Source organism: Geotrypetes seraphini, chromosome 15 (assembly GCF_902459505.1).
Source record: "Geotrypetes seraphini chromosome 15, aGeoSer1.1, whole genome shotgun sequence".
NCBI classification, from domain to species: Eukaryota; Metazoa; Chordata; class Amphibia; order Gymnophiona; family Dermophiidae; genus Geotrypetes; species Geotrypetes seraphini.
The window spans coordinates 52,053,832-52,075,529 of NC_047098.1; the positions used below are offsets into that span (position 1 = coordinate 52,053,832).

General features: G+C 43.1%; 1 protein-coding gene across 6 annotated transcripts in view; it reads right to left on the bottom strand.

Moving 5' to 3' along the window:
* MSI2 (musashi RNA binding protein 2) overlaps positions 1-21,698 on the bottom strand; it is a 756,883-nt gene that overhangs the window by 185,875 nt on the left and 549,310 nt on the right. For all 6 annotated transcript variants that reach the window (XM_033922616.1, XM_033922615.1, XM_033922619.1 and 3 more), the window contains one exon: positions 18,343-18,457. In XM_033922616.1, coding sequence (XP_033778507.1) covers positions 18,343-18,457 — 115 coding nt within the window. The remainder of the gene's footprint in view (positions 1-18,342; positions 18,458-21,698) is intronic.

Here is a 21,698-nt window from a genome sequence, read left to right on the forward strand (position 1 = left end):
TTTCACATTGTGCCCTCTTTGGGATTCACTTCTATCCTCCTTCCAAGTGGAACTCTCCTATCTGAATTTCATGTGCTCCTAAAAACTCACCCATTTTCTTCTGCCTTCCCTGAATAATTGTCCAAGCAGACAATGCAGCAGCATGCTATTATATCCCCTTTTATCCTAATTCTTCTGCTTTCCTGTCAATAGATTGTAGGGGTTTTTAAAAATTCTTTTCCCTGTAGATTTATTGTAAACCACTTTGAATTCTCCAATTGAAAGGTGGTATATATCCTGCTCCAAAAAACCATAACCATGACCACCTACTTTCCTTTATAGAATAGGTTCTGACCAGGCTCCCAGTTGTAAAATGTTGCCTTGTAGACATTCCCAGGGTCAAGTTTGGGCAGTCCTGATGTATCTATGCATTTTATATAAAATAAATGAGCACACATGTACAGAGGACACTCTCACAGTTCCACCTGACTCAGAAGGTGTACATTTCTGCATTAGTATTTGCATACAATTGGAGCTGGATCTGGGAGTCTGTGACCCACTGAATGTAAAGGTACCAAAAGTAGGGTGTGTGACTTATTTATAGCACAAGATAAAGGAATATTAAATGCTGACAACTGCTGGATAAGGAAAATGACATCCTACTTGACCCAAGTGCAGCTTTTGCTACCATTGATCACTTTATCCTCCTCACCCGCCTTGCAGGAATCGGTATCCATAATACAGCACTATACTGATTCCAATCCTTTCTGAGCCAAAAATTCCAAAGAGTATTACTTGGCACTAATCTATCCAAACTGAAACAAATCAGATAAGGCGTACCACAGGGGGCCTATTATCCCTCTTCTTTTAAATCTCTACATCAAACCAGTACTTGACATAGTCCAAAAATACCAAATCAAAATCCGCTCCTTCACTGATGACATTCAATTACACCTACCACTAGGAGCAAATCGCGACACCCAGACCACAACCCTGCACAACTGTGTATCTGAAATTAAACATTGGATGACCTCGAACAAACTTCAACTGAACGCCTTCAAGACTGAACTATTATGGATTAGGAAAGAAAAATGCTTCTACACCCGCCTTTCCCTAACCTGGGAATCAACTACCTTGATGGCAAAAGACCAAATACTGAGCCTAGGAATTACTCTTGACACAAACCTATCACTCTCCAAACACATCTCACAAGTAGTCTCGTCATCTTTCAACTACCTCCGCCAGCTCCGAAAGTTAAGAAACTACTTCACGGAACAACTACTCTATGCCTTTGTCTTTACATGCCTGGATTACTGCAACTCTTTATTCAACACTTTTACAGCAAAAAAAACACCATACGATTACAATAGAGTTCAAAATGCAGCAATAAGACTACTGAAAAACCTACAAGTTCATGACCCAGTCTCTCCAGCACTGATATTGGCCCACTGGCTGATCATAACCAAACGCTGCATTTTCAAAGGACTAATGTTGGCTATGACACCCAAATACTTCTCAGACAAACTTCCTCTCCACACCCCAAAGAGAACGCTACCCTCCCAAGATGAAATATGCCTAAACACACCTCAGGACACTCTGTCCAACTCCAGACAGCCTGAAAACGATCCTATTCCAATTTCTTATCAAATCTCTGGAACAGCCCACCTCCTCATATCAGAGTCCTTAAAGGACTTCTTAGCTTTAGAAAAGCTGTTAAACCCTACCTTTTTGCCTAGTCACTCCCTCAACCCTTCACCAGCATCAGTAAGTAGTCCTACATGAAGTTATATTGCACCACACTGTGAATGTAAACTATAACCCATTCTGAGCTCTTTGGGAAGGATGGGATATAAATCTACATAAATAAATAAATAATCCTGCAAAATTTCAGTCTCATGTAGGGACTAATTACAGCTTTAAAAAATGAGAAACATTTATCAGTAAAAAAAAAAAAAAAAAGTAATTAACCCCAGAAATCACACAGCCCACTTTAAGTGTCTGCAGTTTTTAGGCTGTAGAACATGAAAAGGGATGAGACTTGATATACCAACTTTCTGTGGTTACAATCAAAGCAGTTTACATTTTATACAGGTACTTCTTTTGAAACTAGAGCAATGAATGATTAACTCATAGAAACATAGAGTATGACGGCAGAAAAGGGCCATTGGCCCAACAAGTCTGCCCCCTCGAAGAACCCTCCCCCTAAGCACTTCCTCAAAGTGAACCCACGTTTATCCCATTTTTTCTTAAAATCGAGCACGTTGCTGGCCTCAACTACCTGAAGTGGAAGATCATTCCAACGATCAACCACCCTTTCGGTGAAGAAATACTTCCTAAAGTCACCACTCTTGATTTTTAACGGATGCCCTCTTGTCGCCGTAGGTCCTGTAAGGAAAAAGATGTATTTTTCAACCTCAATATGGCCAGTAACATATTTGAACGTCTCATGTCTCCCCTCTCTCTGCGTTCCTCAAGAGAGTATAGCTGCAACTTACCTACACGTTCTTCATATGGGAGATCCTTGAGTCCTGAGACCATCCTAGTGGCCATTCGCTGAACTGACTCTATTCTCAGCACATCCTTTTGATAATGTGGCCTCCAAAATTGAACACAATACTCCAGATGAAGTCTCACCATGGACCTGTACAGTGGCATTACCACTTTAGGCTTTCGGCTGGCAAAACTTCTTTGGATGCAACCCAGCAATTGTCTAGCCTTGGATGAAGCTTTCTCCACTTGATTGGCAGTCTTCATATCTTCACTAATGATTACTCCCAGGTCCCGTTCTGCAACAGTTCTTGTTAAGGTCTCAACATTCAGAGTGTAAGTTCTGCATGGGTTTCCGCTACCAAGGTGCATAACCTTACATTTTTTGGCATTAAAACTCAGTTGCCAAGTAGTAGACCATTGCTCCAGTAAAAGTAGGTCCTACGTCATAGTGTTGGGCCCGGTAACTCTGCCAACTACATTGCATAGTTTAGCGTCATCGGCAAATAATGTAATTTTACCTCAAAGTCCTTGAGGTCCCGTACGAAGATATTAAATAGGATTGGACCCAAGACCGAGCCCTGTGGCACTCACTTCCGACGTTTCGGAGGGAGTACCATTTACCACCACCCTTTGAAGTCTGCCATTGAGCTAGTCTTTAGCCCATGCAGTCAATGTTTCTCCTAGTCCCAACGAACTCATCTTCTTCAATAATCTACAGTGTAGGACACTATCAAAAGCCTTACTGTAGTCCAAATATACGACATCCAGGGACTTTCCCTTATCTAGCTTTTTCATTACCCAGTCAAAGAAGCTGATTAGATTGGATTCGCAGGACCCTCCCTTTGTAAATTCCTGCTGGTGGGGATCCCTCAGCCTCTCGTCATTCAGAATCATATATAATTTGTGTTTAATCAACGTTTCCATAAGTTTACACACTATGGGATGTGAGACTTACTAGTCTGTAATTTGCAGTCTCTGACCTGCAATCCTTTTTGTGGAGCAGAATGACGTTAGCTGTTTTCCAGTCCAATAGGACTTTTCCCATGCTTAGGGAAAGATTGAAGAGCGTGGCTAACGGCTCCGCCAGGACATCTCTCAATTCCCTAAGCACTCTGGGGTGCAATTTATCCGGTCCCATAGCTTTGTTCACTTTGAAGCACAACAAAGAAAAATGGGGAGACCCAACGATCCACAGTGAAAACAATCCACCGATGAAAACAAAAAACAAAAACTGTGAATACAGATGTTCTGGAGATAATTTATTAAACACTGACATATAAAACCATGAAAATTCAATTTAAAAAGTACAATGATAAAAAATACATTGATAAAAATCCAACCGGACCCTACACAGTCCATGTTTCGGCGAACACGCCTTCTTCAGGGGATCTAAAAGGAAGAGGAAATGATGAATAATAATAAAGAGAAAGATAGAGATAAAAAGATAGAAAGATAAAAAGTGATTGTGATGCCATTCTGGAGCATGCATATTAGTGTCTATACTCGACTGCAAGATAAAACAAGTGAGCCAAGTGTGATCATGCTATATACAGATGCTTGAAACATCGACAAGAGACATGAGAGGAAAAAATATGCCAAAAAAGGCCAAAAAGTAAAAGTGCCATGGTGTGTATTAGAGAATAAGATTAAGCACAATCTATAAAGTGCCTAAGAGAAGCCATAAGAATAAAAAGTTAATAAAATGAAGAAACCGTAATAGGTATAAAAAGAATAAGACTCCAAGAGACTATCCCGTCTGTGTTCCTTTTTCTGTCACTAACATACCTGGAAAAGGATTTATCTCCCTTTTTAATATTCTTAGCTAAATTTTCTTCCATCCGGAGTTTGGCATCGTTGACTGCTGTTTTAACATTTCTAGATTTCACCAGATAGGCTTCTTTGGCTTCCAGTCGTTGTGATTGTTTGTAGGATACAAATGCTCTTTTCTTCTGTTTTATGAGTTCCAAGATCTCTGTGGAGAACCACTGGGGTTTGTTATTTCTCCATCATTTACTCATGGTTTTTATATAGAGGTTGGTTGCTTCCTGTAGGGTAGATTTCAGAGCTGACCACAGTATCTCCACACTATCTGTTGTGTCCTGGTTTTGCAGCGCCTCATAGACAAAATCTCCCATGCTTTTGAAGTTAGTGCCCTTAAAGTTAAGGACCTTTGTTGATGTGTTTCACCTAGTGAATCTCTTTCTGAGGTGAAACCACACCATGTTGTGGTCACTGGAGGCAAATGCATCACCTACCGAAACCTCTGTGACACTATCTCCATTGGTGAGTATCAAGTCCAGAATCGCTTGATCCCTGGTGGGCTTCAATACCATCTGTTTGAGTCGTGCTCCCCGTATAGAGGTTAGTAGCCTTCTGCTGCCGCTGGTCATAGCTGAAAGTTTGTTCCAGTTTGGATCAGGAATATTGAAGCCCCCAACAGTACAGTGTCTCCATGCAGAGTGATGGTCTCGATGTCTTCGATTAATTCTTTGTCTATGTCATCCTGTTGTCTTGGAGGTCTGTATACAACACCAAGATACAGGCATTTGTCATTTCCCCTGGCAAGGTTCACCCAGAGAGATTCCCCGGTACATCTGTGATCCTGGTAACTTTGATGTCCTCCTTGATGTATAGTGCTACCCCTCCTCCGGTTTTGCCTTCTCTGTCTCGACGGAGCAGATTATATTCTGGTTTAGCCATATCCCATCCATGGGAATCCGAGAACCAGGTTTCAGATATTGCCAACACATCTAGGTCGGCGTTCCTCATTTCCGTCTCTAATTCCAGAATTTTATTGTCTAAACTGCGGGTATTAATGTACATAGCCTTCCATACTTTATGTTTGCCCGGTCTGCATGGAGATTTTCCCGTTTGAGTTAGTTTGTCCCCTATTTCCCCGTTTGAGTTAGTTTGTCCCGTTTGAGTTAGTTTGTCCCCTACAGTACTGTCTGCAACGTGAGTACTTACTTCAGACTCTGAAATGGAGTGGTTACTTACCACACCAGGATGAGAGTGGGTACCCTCCCCCAACTCACCTAGTTTAAAGCCCTTGGAGCAGGCGAGCCACTCGTCGACCAAAGACGTTCATCCCTCTTCTGGTCAGGTGGAGCCCGTCTGATCCCTGTAGTCCTTGAAGTGCCTCTCCATGGTCCAGGAATCCGAAGTTCATCTCTCTGCACCATCCGTGTAGCCACTCGTTAGTCCTCTGGATACGATCTTCCCTGGCTCTTCCCTTGCCTCTCACTGGAAGGATGGAGGAGAAGACCACCTGCACCTCCATCTGCTTCAGCTTCTCATCCAATGCTCCAAAGTCTTCAGGTATCTTCTCTGGGATGTTACTGGTGGTGTCGTTTGTCCCGACGTGGATGAGAAGCATTGGGTAGTGGTCTTGATCAGTCTTCCTAAGCAGGTGGTCACATCCCGGATCCTGGCTCTTGGCAGACAACAAACCTCTCTTGATTGTAGATCCGGTCTACATATTGGTCCCTCGGTACCGCGCAGCAGGGAGTTCCCAATGACTACCACTCTGCACTTCTTCAGGGGGAGCTGATCCGTTGCCTCCGGAACCGGAGTCATCCGCTGGATATCCTTCTGAAAGTCATCCTGAAAGCCGCTGGCAGGTTCTTTCTGTAGAAGCTGGAACCTGTTCCTCAAAGTTATCTGTGGGGTTGATGTAAAGCTGTACTGTTTGCATGAAGTAGAGGAAGGCCTTCTGTGTTTGCATGTAGAGGTAACCAGCTGCTAAGAGTCAGCGTCTCTAGCCTCTTCTTGTATCCCAACCGTTACTTCCAAAGCTACAGGTCTGGTCAGTCTGGGCGTCTCGAAGATGGTCTTGTCTCTTTGCGCCTGTTCGGAGACTTAGGACAGCTCCTGAAGGACTCCATCGATGAAGGCCTCATCTTCCCTGATACTTCGTAGATGCTTCACCTCTTCTCTCAGGCTCATCAGCTCTTGCAGGATGTCTCTGTCAGGTTGTTGATGGTCGACCTCTTCTGTCTGCACTGAGACTGAAGTCTTCAGCTGGGGTATAACTTCGGTCTCCACCCTCTTTATGAAGTCACATTAGGGTTTTTTATTGCAGGCTGTAGTGGTAAAAGCTCCAATGCTCATAGGAATTCTATGAGCGTTGGAGGTTTTATCGCCGCAGCCGGCAATAAAAACCCTAATGCAGCTTCATAAAAGGGAAGGTAAATGACTTGCCCAGAGTCAAATGAAGCTGCAGAGGAAATTGAACCCAGGTCCCCTAGTTCTAGTTCTCAGGCCACTGCACTAGCCAAAAGGCTACTCCTCCATTCTGTGAAAAACATCAGAGTTGTGAAAAAAAATTGCATGTGGTAGTGCCAGTCACAAAAGTCGTTGTTGCCAAGCCCCTAGAAGAAAGTTCCCTTCCTGCTTCCAGTTCCACTGTGAACCCGCTCGTTGGAGGTGTTGACTTTGCCTCTGAATGCAGTAACCTTTGAAGGGATTTGGAGGATGCTGGTAAGAATGGAAGCTCCAAAGACCAAAACCGCAGCTGACATGTCATCGCTCGTAAGAAAAATTGACTTAACAAAGAACGTAGAGTCCAGATTGCACACTACAAATTCAACATGTTAAGGAAGAAGTAAAAATTGTTTGTGAAGTTATATCTACATTGATAAAAAATCATTCATAAGATTCATAAGAAATTGGAATTATTGGAGAACTTTATTCGAAGACTAAATCTAATTTATTACATTTTCCCAAGTTTGTGGGTCTCACTCCTGGAGATGCCTTTAAAAAATATTTAGTAGAGATTTTGAAATATTCTCCTGATCAGATTCTACCATTATAGAATTTATTATGTTCCTTCTTACTCAAACTAGAGTTATGCTAGTTTTAGCAATTTTATTTGGAAGGAAAGGATAGGATGTGTATGTTATAATATGTTTAAGTATGTTTTGACTATGTAAGTTTTCTATTGAAACCCGCTTAGGTGATAAGCGGGGGAAGAAATTTTTAAATAAATCTGAAAGTTGTCCCTTCCAAAAGTATAGTCCTTACATCTCTTTTATTTGTAACCCACTTTTGGCATCTTTTCGTTCAGCAGGTCACATATAAAGGTATAGAGTTACCAAATAGAGCAATTTCTGGACTTTCCATGTAGGTGACCTGTTATAAATTTAAAAAAAATAATTCAGGCCTAGGATGATTCAATTCAGATGATGGCACAGGAACTTGATCTCCAGCATCCCTGACAGAAATGGCCTAAGTGGAAAATTCTGAATTTTTGTATTGGTGGAGGCGGCGACAGAGCAATGGGGAGTGATTGAAGCTCCTGGGGGGAAGGGGTGATATGCAATGCAGAGAGACAGAAGCTGCTGGGGATAAATGAGCAGGTTGGTGGAGGGCTTTGTCTCTGGGGACAGGTGGCCTGGAACGTCCTTCCGCAGCAGCCAGTCACAACCTTAGCCTCCTTTATTGCCCTCCACTCCTGCAATCACAACCTAAAGCAGGGGTGTCAAAGTCCCTCCTCGAGGGCCGCAATCCAGTCGGGTTTTCAGGATTTCCACAATGAATATGCATGAGATCTATTTGCATGCACTGCTTTCATTGTATGCTAATAGATCTCATGCATATTCATTGGGGAAATCCTGAAAACTCGACTGGAATGCAGCTCTCGAGGAGGGACTTTGACACCCTTGGCCTAAAGCCTCTCTCTACACCAGACAGGCTGCAGATACTAAATCAAGTCATTGGCATCAAAATCTATCCCTTCCTTTCAGAGCACACTACTAAAATTCTTATCCACTCCTTCCCTGTATTTTAGTTTTTGATCATTTTATGTGTGTGCAACAGAAGGGTGATATGCTAGAGATTTAATTGGTGAAGTAAATTATTGCTGCTGCAATCTGGGTACACAGTTACTACTAATTTTGTTTTCAGCCTCTGTTGCAATTTTTATGTTTAAACTGCTATTGTAATAAGGAGTTTGTAGTACCTCATCTTGGACAATTTATAAGCATTCATAAATAAAATTTTAATCATACCAAGACTGGCTCCTTCATCCTAAAAAAAAAATTGTCAAAGGCCACATTGGAGTGATTTCTTTCTTTTTTAAATACCTCATACAAGAGTCAGATCATTTTAGTACTGGCTTCTGTTGCCGATCTGCTTACTGGGGGAGGGGGGGGGTCAGAAGCCCAGCATTTTCTGGCAAAACACCCTTCACTTTGCCCTAGTAGGGAGATGCTGGTTCTCCATTTGGCTCAGCTGTCTCTTCACACTGGGACATTTCTCTTCCAGAAATCCCTTTCGGCTTAATTAAGAACACCTGGGCTCTCACCAACACAGGTTTGGCGCCGGCCTTCAGCTGTATTTAAATATGCTGAAACCAAGAGCTGGAATGGTTCAAAATATCCCTCCCAATCCATTTCTAAACACCTGAATATGGTAGATGGCCTAAAAGTTTGAGAGAGATGGGAGAGATTTATTTCACCCACCCCTTAAATTACAAGACAGAGATCAAGGAAGCAAAAATTGATCCTTTTAGGCACTCGAACCCTGTTGTCTTCCAATAATAAGTAGTTATAGTAAATCAGTGTTTCCTAAACTTGTTCTAGAACAGGGGTAGGCAATTCCGGTCCTCGAGAGCTGGAGCCAAGTCGGGTTTTCAGGATATCCACAATAAATATGCATGAGATAGATTTGCATCTCAAGGAGGCAGTGCATGCAAATCCATCTTCTACATATTCATTGTGGATATTCTGAAAACCTGACCTGGCTCCGGCTCTCGAGGACCGGAATTGCCTACCCATGTCCTTTGGGAGCTTCTTAGCCATTCAGGTTTTCAGATATCTGCCAATGAATATTCATGAATTAGATTTGCATGCAGATCTAATTCATGAAAATTCACTTGCAGATATCCCTGAAACCTGATGACTGTGGTTTTCAGGACAAGTTTAGCATCCCAATGTAATAAAAAAGGTTATTTCCCCTTTCTCTCTGTTAATGTACCCCTCTGGAAAAAGAGGACAGATGGGTATCTCCCCCTCCTCCCCCCTCAAGTGAAAGGAGGGATAGGGAGAGAGAGATAACGACTTTTCTTTAACCCAGGCAAGGAACAGTGAACCAGTGGCCGCTAGGTTATAATCTCTCGTCACGACCCTTCTCTAGGTCACTGTAGATGAAATCATAAATTTCTCATACAACATTCACTTCTATTTCCTCCTCATTAGCTGCTGTGATGCCCGGCTCTGCTCTAACGAGCCCGGAGCCTGCTGTGAGCGGAGAGACGTCAGGCTGAATATCAATAGCCTCATTAACACTGGGCCCATGTGGACGCTTCATGAAGCCAAATTATGGCCAGGACGACCTCTCCACCGCTGCCATTAGCTGCCATGCTCACTCTGCATTGGGTGCTCAGCAATTTACTCGCTTCACTTCTCCCAGTGAAGGATCAATCTCGCGGTAATTATCTCTTGTCACCAAACTAAAATGAGGATTCTGAGAGGACATCTCCCTCCCCCCTGCCCCTCAGTAGCCCTATCCCTGACTGGGCATGGATTGCAATCAACAGCAAAAAAAAAGAAAGAAAAAAAGTACTTCCACTGCTCCATAAGAGACAGCTCACTGGCCACCCACGCCTTTGACACAGTGGCTTTCTGTACAAAGTAAACAAAAGCTTGTGTTCATTTAAGAACCACCACCTACTGTTAAAATTGTTAAACTACATTTAGTATAAGCGGCTCAGCTTGGCTAAAGGTTGCTTTCTTTGTACGTGTGGCCAAAACACTACCAAGAGGTGTCTGTCAACAGCTCAATTTCAGCTGCTTTTTCGCCTTTTCTTTCATCTACTCTCCCACATGACATTAGAACATAAGAAAGGGATAGGGATTGGGGACTTGTGCTTTGAATGTGGTTGTACAATATAACTACAAAATGGTGGTATACAAGTACTTCTAGAACATACAAATAGCCTTATTGGGTCAGGGCCAATGGTCCATCTAGCCAGTTGTCCGTCCTCAAGGTGGCCTTTCTTCTTCATCCTTTGCATCTCATATCTTGTCCCTTGTCCCTTGAAGGCCTTCTCATATACCATACCATACCGATTCTTGTATCCCGCAAATGTCAGCGAGGAATCATTGCGGCTTACATAATATTAGAAATGAGACAGAGATATAGGTTTCTTGCATATGAATACGTTGTAACAGATCAGTGCAGCGAAGTGAACAGATGGTTTTCAGTGCCCTCCTGAATTGGAAGTATGTGGTACTAAGCTGCTTGGGAGTTCATTCCAGATTTTGAGTCCCTGGAATTCAGAGGTGGTCTCAAAGAGAGCTTTTCTCGGACCTGCCGTGGGAAGGGGAGTGGTTAGCTTCCAGCGCTGAATTGTCCCTCGAGACTGCATCTCTGATTTCTTATGCGCATTCTCTTTGGGCTTACAAATAAGTAATGAAATGTATTGGTTTCATCTCCTTTATATTAAGGAAGACTATGACTGCACCAAAAGCTTGGATTTCTCTATATGGTGCTGTTATCGGCGGCTACCTTGAAAGCGGCCGCTGATTGCATGTCAATCACACGACGGCACTGTTTTCAGAGTCGAGCCTCTGGGGAAAGATAGGCGCTGAAATGCAAGCCAGGGTTTTCCCCAGGCCTACATTTACGACGCCTATCTTTGTCGTGAGTCACGTCTACGTATGCAATTTTAGGCTGCCTAACACCACTTCCAGCGTTAGCCACACCTCATTAGCATTATGCGGCCCAAAGCATCTAAGAGGTGCGAGTTCTGGTGCCGATTATTCGGGCGCAAATAGGCGCTCTTTTTTGCCATTTTTTAACGGCATTTCTTAATTAACTTAGGTATTGGCTAGGGTGCCGTTTGTAGAATTTCTCCCAAAGTTCTCCATTCTTGCACCCCCTCTTACTTTGCATCTTTTGTTACAAGCTACACCCAACTGGAATCCTTTTATGATCTCCATGATGGTCAATTATACATTCTCCCCTCTGAGAATGGCTCACTCGGAAGCCCATGCCAATGTTCCCTTCTTGTTTTCTTGCCCCCGTGCTTCAGAATGCCCTGCTCTTGGCTTTGTGCACCGAAGATTCTTTTCCAAAATCTAAATGGCACAGATTTTCGAACAGGCTTTCACTGCTAATTTTGTCCCTTTAAAACTCCTTGACCGGTTGTGGTACCATAAGAACATAAGAAATGCCTTCACCGGATCAGACCCTAGGTCCATCTTGTCCGGCGACCCACACACGCGGAGGGCCAAGCTAGGTGTTCCCTAATGGACACCTTGTTCACCCGTATCCCTCAATGTGATTTGCAAGAAGGTGTGCATCCAACTTGCCCTTGAATCCCAGAATGGTGATCTGTCCACAACCTCCTCCAGGAGAGCATTCCAAGCGTCCACCACTCGGTGTGTGAAGCAGAACTTCCTGACATTAGTCCATGAGTCTGCCGTCCCTCAGTTTTAGTCCATGTCCTCTTGTTCGAGTCACTTTTGACAATGTGAATAACGAAGTTTCTTTCAGTATTTTAAAAGTCTCTATCATATCCCCTCGCAGCCTTCTCTTCTGGAGGGTGAACAATCCCAATTTTTCGAGGCGTTCTTTGTAGCTCAAATTCTCCACACCTTTTATTAGTTTCGTGGCTCGTCTCTGCACCCTCTCCAGCAGGGTTATATCCTTCTTTAGGTAGGAAGACCAGTGCTGGACACAGTATTCCAAGTGTGGTCTGACCATTGCTCTATAAAGTGGCATTATGACGACCGCCAATCTACTCTTGATGCCCTTCTTTATCATGCCCAACATCCTGTTTGCTTTCTTTGCCGCTGCTGCGCATTGAGCCGACGGCTTCAGGGTCCTATCAGTACTCCAAGTACTCTTGTTTGCTCTTGCCCAATGTTACACCTAACATTTTATATTCTTGTTCTTTGTTTTTGCCTGCCCAGGTGCATCACTTTGCATTTTTCTATATTAAATTTCATCTGTCACTTTTCCGCCCATTTCTCCAGTTGGTTCAAATCTCTTTGAAGTGCATCTCTGTCCATTTTCGACCCAACTCCCGACATAGTTTTGTGTCATCTGCAAACTTGGTTATGTTATTTGTCGTTTCCTCTTCTAGGTCATTTATGAAGATATTGAATAAGATGGGCCCAAGAATCAAGCCCTGGGGCACGCCGCTCGTTACCTTTTCCCAGTCCGAGAACTTCCCATTTATGCCCACCCTCTGCAATCTGTTCTCCAGCCATTTGCCTATCCATCTTAGTATATCCCCTTCTATTCCATGGCTTTGTAGTTTCCTCAGAAGCGTTGCGTGTGGTACCTTGTCGAACACTTTCTGGGAGGGGGAGGAGGAATGACCAGCAATAGGTAGCATATATTTTTGACTTCTTTTCTATTCAACAAGGCATTCCCATTCTATTTTTGATTTATTATATTGTAATTGTAAATCGCCCTGCTGTTACCCACAAAGGGTAGTATACTAAGTTTAATAAACCATAAACCTGTACACCTTTAATATTACTGAAACATCCAAACATGAGAACATAAGAAAAGCTTTACTGGGTCAGACCAATGGTCCATCAAGCCCAGTAGCCCGTTCTCAATCCAGGTCCCTAGTACCTGGCCAAAACCCAAGGAGCAGCAACTTTCCATGCTACCGATCCAGGGCAAGCAGTGACTTGCCCCGTGTCTTTCTCAATAACAGACTATGGACTTTTCCTCCAGGAAATTGTCCAAACCTTTCTTAAAACCAACTACGTTATCCACTCTTACCACAACCTCTGGCACCACACAACCTCTGGCAATGCGTTTCAGAGCTTTATGGTTCTCTGAGTGAAAAAATATATCACATCAAGCCTAACTAGGTTGATGCCGCCACCATTGCAATATTTCTTTGGGGGCTTGATTTTTTTAATATCCAATGAACAGCACTGAATCCCAGAATGCACTGGGCAAGCTGATCCTGTTGCCACCTGCTGTGATCTGGGTGACTCATGGGCTCCTCCACTGCTATACAGAAAGGAGGCAAAAGGTGTTGTACACAACTGTCATGTAAACAGTTAATTGTCCAACAGGACTCAAGGATGAGAAGGAGAAACTTACCAAAAAAAATGGTGGTTCAACAGCTGGAAAAGAAAGTATGATTAGGTGTCTGGCCCATATTATGGATCATTCAGTTACAGTCAGGCACTCTGATTTCAAATGAATGAGATCATGTTAAAAGCCATTCTGTGCAAACTCAGGAATTGGAACCTATTTGAACTCTCTGACTAAGTATTATTAAATGGTTTTCTATATTTAATAACTCTGTTCTACTCAACCCACATTCAAGACTATCCTGCCAGTTATCAACTCGACATTTTCATTCTGCTCTGGTTGATTTCTTTGGTCTTTCCTTCTCACCTACTCAGGAAAGTCCTTTAGGACAGCACTGCTCCCCGTATTGATTTTGATTTGTTATCTGCCTAATCAACAACAGCTCAAGGCAGGTTACCAGAACCAAACTAACCAGTCCATCTACAAAATACCAGTCCTTTATTCCCTTCAATACCACCTTTAGATTGAAAGCAGATCTGCAAAACCTTTCAATTCCTTCCAAACTCCACTTCCCCATCATAAATTTGCCACAACCAAACAGCCCTCTCTTGTTGTAAGTATCAAAGAATATCTGTCCACATAACCAAGATTTTTTATGTTTTTTTCTGTATCTTAAATAATGACTCTTCAACCATATTTTCAATGAGATCACATTTTATAAAATTTTGGGTAGAACAAACAGAAGTTTGATAGGTGAATTCTAATTTCACCTGCAAAACTGAACTTGACCACCAAGATATATGTGCTAGTGTATGAAGGATGCAGAAGTTCTATCAGATGAATACACTTGTATACAAACTAAACATCTTTAGTTTAAACTCACTACATAACTAAAAGCCAGTGCAGTTCCTTCAGAACTGGTGGTGTATGGTTCCTGGATTTAGCTCAATGGAGATCTTAACAACTATATTCTGAAGGCGCTGCAGGTATTTCAACAGATCTCGTGGTAATCATTGATAGAGAGACCTCACTCCTAAGCAAATATGGCCGCAATTGTTTTATAAGATGTTATATATGGATTTAACCATAGAGGGAATCAGTGTTTTCATAATATACTCCAGGTTCAAAGACTTCCGAATTACGTAACAACCTTTGTGGTATCAATTCTGTTTTCTCAATAGCCAACACAGTCTATCCAACCAACTAGTCCATACCATCCTAGACATCTCAGATTAACCTGAGCAAGTCTACTTTTAGTCATTTCACTACTTCAACAGGATAAATATTTATCTGCAATATTTCTTCAGCTTGGTCTCCAGCCTAGAGAATGACACGGGGACATATCCACAGGATCTATCTCCATCCCGTTCCTCAAGTTCTGTCCCATCCCTGCAAGCTCTGCCCTCATCTGCACAAGCCTTGAACACTTTAAAATCATAAGTGTTAGGACAGAGCTTGCAGGGATGAGGAAGGGACAAGGATGGCGGTAGATCCTGCAGGGATGTGGACAAATTTGTTCCCATGACAATCTCTACAAATGACCTCCATTATAAAAGCCAGTGCCATACCCTGTGGCAATCAGCAGACTAGAGCTCATCAATATGAAAAAGAACTATCCCTGTAGATACAACTAGACCTTATCACATCTAAAAGATGTCATTATACTTAAGACCGTTCCTAATTTCCATTGATGATAGCATGCCTCTTATTCAGCAAAGATAACTGTGATCTTAAGAAGAATGCCCAAATGATAGCCAAACCACAAGCTGGTGACTTCCTTACGAGGAAAGGCTAAAGCAGCTAGGGCTCTTTAGCTTGGAGAAAAGATGACTCATGGAAGATATCATAGAGGTCTATAAATGAGTGGAGTAAACAGGTAGACGTGAATCGCTTGTTTACTCTTTCCAAAATTTAGTGTTAGGGGGCATGCAATGAAGCTACTAAGTAGTAGATTTAAAAAACAAACTGAAGAAAATATGTCTTCACGCAACATATAATTAAACTCACACACATTTGTTGCCAGAGAATGTGGTGAAAGCAGTTATCTTAACAGAGTTTAAAGGGCTGGATAACTTCCTAAAGAAAAGCCCATAAGCAATTATTAAGATGGACTTGGGAAAATCCACTGTTTATTCTTAAAATCTGTGTGTTTTTTTTTAGGATCTTGCCAATTACTTGTGACCTGGGTTTGCCACTGTTGTAACAGGATACTGGGCTTGATGTGACCTTTCGGTCTGTCCCAGTATTGCAAACTCTTATGCTCTTATACAAAACTTTCAAGATTTAAAAAAGTCAATGGGGGCACAAAGCTTTGCATGCTGGAGTTATGCAAAGTCTCATTCATCACCACTGCTAGCATTCACCTAGAAAGGGTGGACCAAGCAAATTCAGCTAATGCTAATATGTTCAGTCTCCTTCACTGTTCTAAAATCTTTTCTACCCAGTTTCCCACGGTTTAGCTGGCTGTACTATATTCACAACCTTATGTCTATCAGTGTGACGCCTGAATGAGGTTCTAATGAAGATCCCACTGTTCAGCTGTCTGTGCTGTATTCATGCTTTACCTGTACCTGTGTGACATCTGTGTATACTGTATGTGTCCCCTATCTATTTGATTACACACTGCCAGGAGTGGCTGGGTAGGAGAAACCCCCTCAAAACTTGGAGAGAAAAATACCTAGTCAGGAATGTTACTTTTCTGGCTCAAGCCCCCTTTTGCTTCTGTAAAACCTCTGTGGATCTGATGATGCTATATTTGACACCTGCATTATCTGAAACATTTTTCTGGCAGTGAGAGTTGCTGCTTTAAAGCAAGATAATGTGTCACAAAATACCCTGAGCAGCACCTCATGCTGACTTTCCAATTTTCACCTCCTTTATTTTTCACACTGTCCAGGAGAACTCTCTCTCTTCATCTCCTTCCCCGATACACCCCTACTAGCACAGTTGAATGGCCCTTGGAATCTTTATGGCTGATGCTCTGAATGTGATGGGGCATCCCTCACCCTCTGCTACTAGCTTGGCAACTTGTATAGTTCAACATATGCTCTTCTGTTTAATCCATGAAGCATTAAAATCATGCCCCTCTAGGACAGGGGTATGTTTTGCAATATTTCACCCTCCTGGCAACTAGAGAGGGCCCACAATTTGAAAGGTGTAAGTGCCTAGGAGAGGGAATTCTGTCCAATACAGGACATGGCCTCTGATAAAGGGCAGAGTTTCAGCCTATGTATCCGGAGGCCTGGCTCTTTGCGAGTACCGCAGGCCTCAATTTCCCCTTCTAATACCAACAGCTGTTGGATGATTTTTCTGATAGCTGTGCACCTCTTATTCATCTATTTATTTATTTAACTGTGTTTTTCTTCCTAGGAAGAGGATCTGAAAGTTAGTATTCAAGGTGAAGGTTTTCTCTGAACTGCCAGCTGTTTTGTTTTTCGGTCAGATGAGGGATTTTCAAGTTTTTTCTTTACCAATTCATTCTTGTCAGGGCTGTGGAGTCGAGTCTGAAGTAATTCTGGGTGGAGTTGTAGTCAGTAAAAAGTGCCAACTCCAGCTTCATAATAAAAACTTACATTATATGGTAAATTTATCTCTCTCTCTCTCTCTATATATATATATACACTGTATATCTACTGGATCTAAAGTATTGGCATTTATGTTATATTTACCATTACTTTAGATGCAGAATAAAGATTTAAAGCAGGGGTGTCCAACCTTTTGGCTTCCTGGGCCACACTGGCCAAAAAAAAATGTTTCTGGGGCCAAGCCCAACGCTGCAGCAAGACAGAGGAGGGAGCCGGCAAGACGGTAAACACCCGGGGGCAGCAGAGGAAAACACTGCATCACCCTCGACCGGGGCCACACAAAATACTTCATGGGGCCGCAGGTTGGACACCCCTGATTTAAAGCTTAACATTGGTAGGAATTGAACAGTAGAAAAATGGAGACCAAGGTTTGGTGTGTTCGACTCCACAGCCCTGGTAGCTGTGTGTGCGGTGTACAGTCTTCCTTTCTAAAGCATAGGATGGAGTAGTGGATTATTGCAAAAGATAACTGGCAATAGAGAGGAGGTGGCCTAGAAGTTACAACAATGGACTGAGTACCAGGGAAGTGAGGAGTTCAAATCTTTCTCTTGCCACTGATTCTTCTTTATGACCTTGGGATTGGCACTATCTCCCACTACCTCAGGTACCCACTGAGACAGTGAGTTATTTCGGCAGACACACAGGGGTACTCAAATAGACATTGTACATACACTAGCAATATAACATTATTAATAAATGTCAGTTTACTTTGGACAATTAAGACTTCAGTTTGTTAACGTTAACCTTGTGGGGCCAGAGGGATAGCTGCAGCTTTCACTATAATGAGGGGGGCAGGAGAGGAAAAAAAAATCCCAAGGCCAATGCGTTTTCCCATATTTATTTCATGCAACTAGATCTCTCCACTCCATATCAGAAATCTGTTTCCGCAGGGTATATGTTTCCCCTGGATGGAGATGAGTCTGGGAGGAACTATGATTTGGAGGGTCAGGGCTGGGACTGAAAAAGTTTTTATTCCACGCGGGGAAGCATAACATTGTTCTCCCTACGCATGTGTAAATGGGCAGTCTCATCAGAAGATGCTGTTGCCCAGTTCAAGCAACAGTAAAAGCCAACTGATACGGATTCTGCATCCATGAGGTAGATGCGACAGGCCCTTGCCATCTTCATATTGCCAAGTTCATTGATATTCATGTAACTGGATGAGCACTATAGCAATGCATCACACATTAAGCAAGCTGACACCTCCACAAATGAGAAAGAGAGGGTCAGGGGCTCTCAGTGTTTTTTATCTGTTGCAGTCATATAATGATATACAACTTACCCAGCATTCCCATGCCCAGCATGAATGCGTCCATGGTATACGGTAAGCCCCTCGCCCGGGCCCCTTGTACCCGTGGGAACATGACCTCCTTCGGCTGGGCTTTCTTACATTCTACCTGTTGAGCAGATGAAGGCAGAAGATGACATAGTGGCAAAGCAGAAACTCCCAGTTCAAAAAGGAGGAAAAGACGACATCGGTGTGACCATTAGAAATTAGGCAAGCCTCAAAAGGTGTCCCTTCAAGCAAATTCCAACATTTTTACATTTTAGTTTATTCCCAATCTTTGATACAGAAAAATATCAAAGAGAAAGTACAAACCTTGTGTTACGTGTACAACTCCCCACACTCCCTCTTCCGTATTTCCCAAGCATTTAAAAACTCATCAGCTCCTGACAGAAGTTCAAGAAAACCCATTTTGGAATTACCAAACCTGCTCCATGGTTCCAGGACAGGGACAATCCCATACCAAGTTTTGATACTGCCCACCTCTCCGTTCCCCCTTCTTTCAAGACACAACAAATTATAAAGGGCAGGGAGAGGGGGGGGGGGGGAGGCGATGCAAAATACTAGAACTATGCCTGTGCTGCTGAGAAAGCACAGAACTCAAAGGTGGTATTTTCCATAACTCATCTCCCAATACATCCTGATGCATCTGGTGGGACTGTAGGCCAAGTCTCATCTCAGGGCATGCTGGGAATTGCTCTCTATTAAGAATGTTAGATCCCACAATGCCCAGAATGAGAATTTAATTAAAAGAAGGCTGGACACACACCAACTTGGCAAGCGTTGTCAAGGGCCTCAGTCATCATGGCAGGTAAAATATATCTTTTGTTCATCTAAGTAACTGTTTTACCTTGTTAATGAAATGTGTTTAGATGTTTGTTAGATTCTTGATATACTGTCTAGCAAACTACCCAGCACTCTGAAGAGCAGATGGGTTAGACCTGTACAGAAGCCCTGAACAACCTATTCCCTGTCATAGTATTTTCCTCGTGCTCCCTGGGCTATTTGGGAAACTAAATATTTGACACTAATAAATGCAGATGCTCTGCATGATGAAGCTGATGCTGGGCCCTAATGCTTTTAGGCAATATTGTGCTACTAGGTTGAACAACTGGTTATGACAGAATGCTGTCTCTTGTGACATGTTATATTGCATCCTTGCTTCAGGAAATTGATACTATTCCGTATTTATTTTATTTACAGCAACCTGATATATTGCAAATGGTTGCCAATTTTTTTGATAGATAAAAACCGGACACCTGTGCCCCTCCCTTGCCCACCTCCTCTCCTCCCTGCATCCACTCTCCCATGCTCTGCCCAAAATCCCTCGCTACATCTACTGTTTCACCCTTTCTTCTCACCCCAATCCTCTTTACCTATCCACACTGGGGGCCTGCCATCTCAGAAGAAAACACCTGCCAAATGTACATGTTTATTTCACCGTTACATAACCGTAAAGGTCTTCCTCTCTCGTGCCTCCCCTTGGGCAGGGCAGGATTAAATCAATAGGTTCAAGTAGGGCATGTGCCTAAGGCACAAAATGGTCAGGGGGCCCCGATGAAGGGAGGGCATCAACAATGTTTTTTCCAAGCGGCGATGGGCCCCCTCCAGCATCAATCGGGCAATGCGGGCTCCCCCCTCCGATCAGCATACGGGTGCCCCCCAATCAACGGAAAGTAAGACAAGCAAGCAACGCGGGCTAAGAAAGGCAACGGGAACTGTAATTTTGGAAGCAGCGCTGCTTGCCCAAAGCTTCCCGCTGACGCAGCTTCCTGTTTCCGCCTGGGCGCATGGTGGGGTGGGGCAGGGGGCCCAGTATACTTGGGTGCCTAGGGGCCCCTCGATGAATTAATCCTGCCCTGCCCTTGGGTCCATCAGTTCCCCCTGGTCTCTCTCTTGTCCCTACTTTCCTCCTCAATGAAAGGGCACATCTTCATGCATAACTAAATCTAATAGGAACAGGGAGTATACACAGGTCAAGCTGCCAGGTCCCCTCCCCCAGATCGTCTTCTGTACTAGGCATTGCCTCTAGCCAGTGTGTGATGCAGTGGTTAAAGCTATAGCCTCAGCACCCTGGGGTTGTGAGTTCAAACTCACGCTGCTCCTTGGGACCCTGGACAAGTCACTTAAACCCCCTCATTGCCCCAGGTACATTAGGTAGATTGTGAGCCCTCCGGGACAGACAGAGAAAAATGCTTGAGTACCTGAATAAATTAATGTAAACCGTTCTGAGCTCCCCTGGAAGAACGGTATAGAAAACTGAATGAATGAATAAATAAATAAATAAATCCACTGAGTCATTCTTCCCTCCCTTCTTCCTTTGGCACTAAACATTTATTTGCACTTTTTCCTTTTTTTTATACTACTCCACATTCCCAGTTCTGTCCCCATCAATTGGTAAAACCTGCCTTTCGTTTGGCATCCTTGAAATAAAGCAGCTGCTGCCCAGGAAACTCGTGAACTAGAGAGTTGCATGGAGACAGAAATCTAACCCATCCCCGCTAATCTCTTCCTCCCCACAACCTTCAGAACTACTTATTTCATTTAACTGTGCTATTGAAATATATTAGCGGCTATGGCAGAGACCCATTTACATGTGTTCTTCTCAATTAATATTTCCAAATAAGGAAAGGTACTTTATTAATTTGGAAATATTTATTAACAATACATACTTTATAAATAGGTCTCTGCCACAGCCTCTAATATAAAATATATATCATCTAGCTGATGGGGATCCCCAAACTCTGTCAGCTGAAGACTTCCTCCAAACAGGGCCAAGACTCCCTTTTTCCAGCTTGGCAGGCAACAGCAATGACCCTGAGCCACAAATGCTGGCATCCCAGTGGCTCAAGGATGCTGCCAGCGACTGCTACACTTGGTAGAAGGGAGTTCCAGGACCACTGAAGGAGGTCCTAAGCAGGTGCTGCTTGGAGATCCCCACCAGCTACGCAAGGGTCAGGGTCGATGTTGGACATGCTGGGGCCTAGGGCAGAAAATAAAGGAGAGCCCTCCTGATCCCTCTCCTCTAGGCTCCCCAGCTGGCATTATTATCATGCTGACAGACCCTCATCAAGAACAGAACAAGGGATCATAATTAGAAACAAATATATGTAGTCAAAATTGAACTGGGAACCCCAAGAAGTTAAACTCAACAGCTAGCATATTCAGTCAAAATTCAAAATAAAATGCTTTTCTCTGTTTTGTTGTTCTGGATATTTATTTTACTATCATGTTGGTTCCAGTTTCTCTTTTCTGTTTTCCTGTCTTCTGCAAATTCTCTTTCAAGTGGTTGCTGCGCATTTGTCTTTTCTCCTGTTGTTCCATTCCCTTACTACAACTGCCTTTGATATATT